Source organism: Rhinopithecus bieti, unplaced genomic scaffold (genome assembly GCF_001698545.2).
Source record: "Rhinopithecus bieti isolate Rb0 unplaced genomic scaffold, ASM169854v2 scaffold_20206, whole genome shotgun sequence".
In the NCBI taxonomy this organism is placed as follows: Eukaryota; Metazoa; Chordata; class Mammalia; order Primates; family Cercopithecidae; genus Rhinopithecus; species Rhinopithecus bieti.
The window spans coordinates 384186-390466 of NW_016810187.1; the positions used below are offsets into that span (position 1 = coordinate 384186).

Genomic DNA, 6281 nt, shown 5'->3' on the forward strand with positions numbered 1-6281 from the left:
CCTCGTGATCCGCCCGTCTCGGCCTCCCAAAGTGCTGGGATTACAGGCTTGAGCCACCGCGCCCGGCCCCTACTTCTACTTAAAAACAATTCTTACCTAATCTGTTCGGTCTGTACAATCCCTTCTTTATGACCCTCCAAACGGGCAGCCAATCTCTCTTTATCAAGGCGCACACACTCTTCATCCTGGAAATAACCACTGGTTAATGCATTTTAAATTTTTATTTAACTTTCGAGAAGAAAAAACACTACAAATAACTTTTCCTTACCAAATTTCCTACCTCTACAATTCTAGGTATCAGTGTCTTTAGGCCAACTTCAAGACTAAAACTTTTAGCTACATAAAGATAATAACAATAAATATATGTTGAATATTAAGACTGGAATCATCTAATAGCTTAAGAAAAACTTGCTTAGCCACTTTTTTCTTTATGATTAAGTGTTCTTCCCATATCATAACTGATTTTCTTCAGAAAGATACAACAAATAAATTCATCTTTTTGAGAAAGTTAATAACCAAATGTTATGACAAGCCTTCACCAAAGTCAAAAATTTCATTTTGGCATCTCCATTTTTTTTTCATCTGTTGCTACAGGTCCTGAATCCATTAGCACTAATCAAAATGCTTTAAAGGAAAACCTTAAAGATTTTCAAAGGGTGGTCCTTAGAACGTCAGAACTTCCAACTAAATGCCTCATGGGCCACTTCAAGATCTTGTCTGAAATTCAACCCTAGTAGCTCAGCTTTTATCTAATTCACATATTATGATGTCAAATAAAATTTAGTCTGAAAAGCAACTGGTCAAAAACAAAACAAAATATGGTAACCTTGATCTAGTTTAATGTTCACATTCAACAAATAACAAAACTGAGGACCAGAGTCAATGACTATGACTAACGGAATACAAAACCGTATAAAAAGCATCAGCATACTCCAAAGATCCAAAAAAGTGTTGGGCTCCAACTCATGTCCTATTATGAATCTATCACATAAAAATCTTAAAATGAATACATCGGCTGAAATAAATGCAAAAATATTTTGGCAAATGCATCCAACTTTTTCCACATGCAATAAAGATATAGCCCAGATTACTCAAATTCCTTACGAAACTACCAATTTTAAAGACAACGGCGGCCTAGATTTTTATCAAATCAGAAACTCTGCCCTCAGTTTCTCTTTCCTAGTACAGTTCCTTACAGGTCCTCAGAAGACATACACTGAACTGAAAACAAATGCTGAAAACCATAGCTGTTTATGTAACACATTTCAACCCCACAAATGATTTGAAAAAAAAAAAAATGTATTATGCCATTTCCTGCTGATTTTAAAGTTACTAGAATCCCAGGAAACTAGGACTTCTGCCACATTGAATTTTTGCAAACAGACTGTGGTGTTCAGATTGTTTCAAATAAATGGCATCCCTTGAGCTGGGTGCAGTGGCTCATGGCAGTAATCCCAGCACTTTGGGAGGCCAGGAATTTGAGATCAAATAAATAGTATCCCTAAATTCATACACACTGTTTAACCACAGGTCACAATCTCCTTTCATATAAGGGGAAATATACAGTTTTACTACCACCAAATTTATACCCAGTATAGTGGTATGGTTGGAAACCAGACTACCAAGGTTCCAACTGGTTCTTCAAACCTCAGCATTCACTTACTCTGTCTGAGCCTATTCGCTCATAGATGACATGCATGGTTCTACCAACTTAATGAGTTCTGTGAGTACTATGCATATCATCTATGAGCAAATAAGATTACATGAGTTAATACATATAAAGTACTTAGAATAACACATAGCATAGAGCAATAACAATGAATCACTTATCATTCTCTTAAAAATATCAGATCCATGTCTCAGAATATCCCTAATTAAAATTACATTAAAGTGGTAGGTACTTCGTGTTCACAGCTCTCAGCAGTAAAGCAAGCACCCATAACACATTGTTTCAAAGGTAGGCAAACTACATCCCAAAGACCAATTCTTGCCCGCCATCTGTTTTCTGAAGTTTTTTACAGAAACATAGCCACATCTGTTCATTTATGTATTGAGTATAAGTGCTTTCACACTACAATATTAAATAGTTGCAACATAAACTATATGGCCCATAAAGCTTAAAATATTTACTATCTGGCCTTTCATAAAGAAAGTCTCTATTTTAAAAACCCTGTCTCTATTCGAAAAAAAAAAAAAAATTAGCCGGGCATGGTGGCAGGCACCTGCATCCCAACTACTCGGAGGCTGAGGTGGGGGGATCGCTTGAGCCCCGGAGGTCGAGGCTACAGTAAGCTATGATTACACCACTGGACTCCAGCCCGGGTGACAGAAAAAGATTTTGCCTTAAAAAAAAAAAAAAAGAAAAGAAAAGAAAGGAAGAAGAATTCTGACCCTTGAGCCAATGTTCTTCAATAAGAATATAAAAGCAAAGAAAATAAAATGATTTGTCCATCACATAACTTGCATGTGTGAGAGCTTAAACTATAGCTTGAGCTACTTACTAATCAATTGTTCTTTCTACCACAAAAATTTTTCCAAGAAAAACAGCTTCTCAAGTTACTGCAATCAAAGAATCCTTGTTACTACAGAATCCCAATTTCAATAAGAATATAAACAAAATTGTTTAAAATAAAGTTTCTTTACCTCAATTCGTGGTTTCTTTGCTTCTGCTAAAACTTCATCTGCAGCTCGTTTAACTATAAAAGAAACAGAATTTATTATTTATAATAAATAAATGTGTAGTTTGGAATGGGTTTCTGAAAGTTCAATATAAACATGCAACAAGACATACCTTGAGTAGATCGCTGAAGACCTATTTCTAAGGGAGCGCTTCTGTCTATACTTGCCGATGTTGCTGAAGATATAAAAAGATTCATGTAAGAATTACTATTTCAACATATATATTGGGTATTATTACAAGTGAAATGCTCTAAGTTTTTTATAGACTTCTATATGGTGATTTTCTCTCGGTAAAAAATTCAGTTTTAAAACAGCTCTGCAAAAACATTTTATTAAAAGACTAATCTATACTACAAAGTCTCTAAGAGGACAAACTATTTTTAACAATTCAGCTTACAAATTACTGAGATGATCTGACTGAAATTAGTTGCTTCAAAGTATATGCTCCAACATCATAACATAGATACTTAAAAAGGTATCTCTAAACATAAATAAGTAAATATATAAACATATACATACACAAACATATATACAGGCAAGATTTTCTTAAAGTTAGCATTCACCCTAAACATGCAATTTTCATTTATTCACAACTGGTAAAACTAAATTACTTTTAAAATTACATTAATTTTTGAATGGCTCAACAAAAAGGGGTATACCTGTCCCCATTCACCTAGTTCCCACCACCCTATGCAGCCAACTAGTCTTTTACATATCCTTCTAGAGTTTCTTTCTGTAGATAGAATACAAAATTATTATTACCCTTTTTAATACAAAAGGTGACATACTAAACATACTGTTCTGAACCTTGTTTTCTTTTTTACCTAACAACTTATCTCCCATATCCCTCCATATCAGTAAGTAGAGCATTTCCTTAACTTTTTTTTGAGATGGAGTCTCACTCTGACACCCAGGCTGGGGTGCAGTGGTGATCTCGGCTCACTGCAAGCTCCACCTCCCAGGTTCACGCCATTCTCCTGCCTCAGCCTCCAGAGTAGCTGGGACTACAGGCACATGCCACCACGCCCAGCTAAATTTTTTATATTTTTAGTAGAGACAGGGTTTCACCGTGTTAGCCAGAATGGTCTCCATCTCCTGACCCTGTGATCCACCCACCTAGGCCTCCCCAAGTGCTGGGATTACAGGCTTGAGCCACCACGTCAGGCCCTCCTTAACTCTTTTTTTATAGTTACTGAGTACTCTACTGTATGGTCTAACTACAATTTATTTAACTAGGTCCCTGTTGACGAGCTGTTCAATTTTAGTCTTCTGTCATTACAAACAATGGCACAATAATATATTAATACAAACTCATGTCATATATTTTCATAAATATATAAATGTACATATATATACACACACACATATATATATATGGCAAGATTTTTTTAAAGTTAGCATTCACCAGCAGGGCGTGGTGGCTCACGCCTGTAATCTCAGCACTTTGGGAGGCTGAGGCAGGTGGATCACGAGGTCAGGAGAGCGAGACCATCCTGGCTAACACCGTGAAACCCTGTCTCTACCAAAAAAAAAACAAAAAAATTAGCCGGGTGTGGCGGTGGGCACCTGTAGTCCCAGCTACTTGGGAGGCTGAGGCAGGAGAATGGCACGAACCCAGGAGGCAGAGCTTACAGTGAGCTGAGATTGCGCCACTGCACTGCAGCCTGGGCAACAGAGCGAGACTCCGTCCCAAAAAAAATAAAAAATAAAATAAAATAAAATAAAGTTAGCATTCGCCCTACATGTGTAATTTTTAGTTATTCACAACTGGTAAAAAAAAGCTAAACAAAATATACCTCTAGGATAAAATTCCAGACACAGGATTTATTTCTATATTAAATTTGCAATGTTAGACTGCTGCCAATTCCTCAGTGGGAGTGCAGGGGTATACTGACCAACATTATAACCAACAATATAGTAGAATATCTGTTTTCTCACTGCTCCACCAGACCACACTATCAAACTTAGAGATTTTTGTCTATCAGTTAAAAAAAAAATCCTATCTCTGTATAGTTTAAATTTGCAATTCTCTTACTCTAAATGAAATTAAGCATTTTTCATGATTTTATCACCTTTTCTGTGAATTTATGACATAATCCATAAAGTGGTCTTTTATGCATAAAGTTCCAAAACCCTTCATATATTAGTGAGATTAGCCCTTTATCTGTGATGAGTTGAAATATTAATATATTTTCCCAGTTTGTCATGTCTTTTGTTTTTCATAGTACAGAACTTTACTACTTTTATCAGCTTGTAACTGAATCCCACCTTTCTCCCACTGACTTGACATGTCTCTTTACTAATATGTTAAATTCACATATAGATTTCTCACCTAACAGATAAAGTTGTTTTATTAGTGTATCTATTCATTTAGTTTTTTTTTAATTATCAGGGTTTTAAGTTCTCTAGAATGACTAGCCTTTTCTCAATGCTCTTCTACAAATTTTTAGGATGCTTACTTTTGCCAATGAACTTTAGAATTACCTTGTCTAGTTCTACTCCTATCTCAAGAAAAACCAGAGATTCTTATTGAGACCATGTTAAATGTATAAATTAAGAACTAACGTCTCTACCTGTTAGTCTTCCTAGGAATATAGTCTTAATATTTGCTCAACCTTTTCATTAAACTATCAAATTAACAGTTGTTAAAAAGTAGCAAAGCAATATGCTTAGTGACTAAATTTGTCCTATAGAAACTACAGGAAATGACATAGATGGATACAGGGCAACTCTACTTTTGTTTCTAAAAAGAAAAACCATTTGCTCTGAAGTGCTTCCCCAAAACTAGCCTATTTATCAGGCTCGCCTGTGACGCTTAAGAATAGAGAATCTTAGACTTTATATCACATCTTCTGAGGCCAAACACACACACACACACACACACACACACACACTATTTTCAAACCATATGATTCTCATCATTCAAAAAGTTAAAGAGAAATACTGCTCGAAAGAATCAAATTTGCTTTGATTAAAAAAAAAAAAAATGGCTGGGCGCAGTGGCTCATGCCTGCAATCCCAACACTTTGGGAGGCCAAGGAAGGAGGACTGCTTGAGTCCAAGAGTTCAAGACCAGCCTGAACAATGTAGTGAGACCCCATCTCTGAAAGAAAAAATAAAAATAAAAAAGTTTCTTCTATCCTTCCCAACTCCATCCTCTTCACAGAATTGAGACTCCCTCTTCAATACTGCTGGGTTCTAAACTTTTGTGTATCCAGTCTCCCTTGCATGACAGTAAGCATGTTTACATGTTTAAGACAGGGATTTGGCATTTTGCACAATGCATAATGCCTTTAAGAATAAGCATGTAGGCCGGGCGCGGTGGCTCAAGCCTGTAATCCCAGCACTTTGGGAGGCCGAGGCGGGCGGATCACAAGGTCAGGAGGTCGAGACCATCCTGGCTAACACAGTGAAACCCCGTCTCCACTTAAAAAATACAAAAAATTAGCCGGGCGAGATGGCGGCGCCTGTAGTCCCAGCTACTCGGGAGGCTGAGGCAGGAGAATGGCGTGGACCCGGGAGGCGGAGCTTGCAGTGAGCTGAGATCCGGCCACTGCACTCCAGCCTGGGCGACAGAGCGAGACTCCGTCTCAAAAAAAAAA

General features: G+C 37.0%; 1 protein-coding gene across 2 annotated transcripts in view; it reads right to left on the bottom strand.

The window, feature by feature from the left end:
• CDC73 (cell division cycle 73) overlaps positions 1–6281 on the bottom strand; it is a 141440-nt gene that overhangs the window by 124067 nt on the left and 11092 nt on the right. For both annotated transcript variants that reach the window (XM_017891600.1, XM_017891601.1), the window contains 3 exons: positions 2792–2854; positions 2644–2696; positions 97–185 (listed from right to left, as the gene is read on the bottom strand). In XM_017891600.1, coding sequence (XP_017747089.1) covers positions 97–185; positions 2644–2696; positions 2792–2854 — 205 coding nt within the window. The remainder of the gene's footprint in view (positions 1–96; positions 186–2643; positions 2697–2791; positions 2855–6281) is intronic.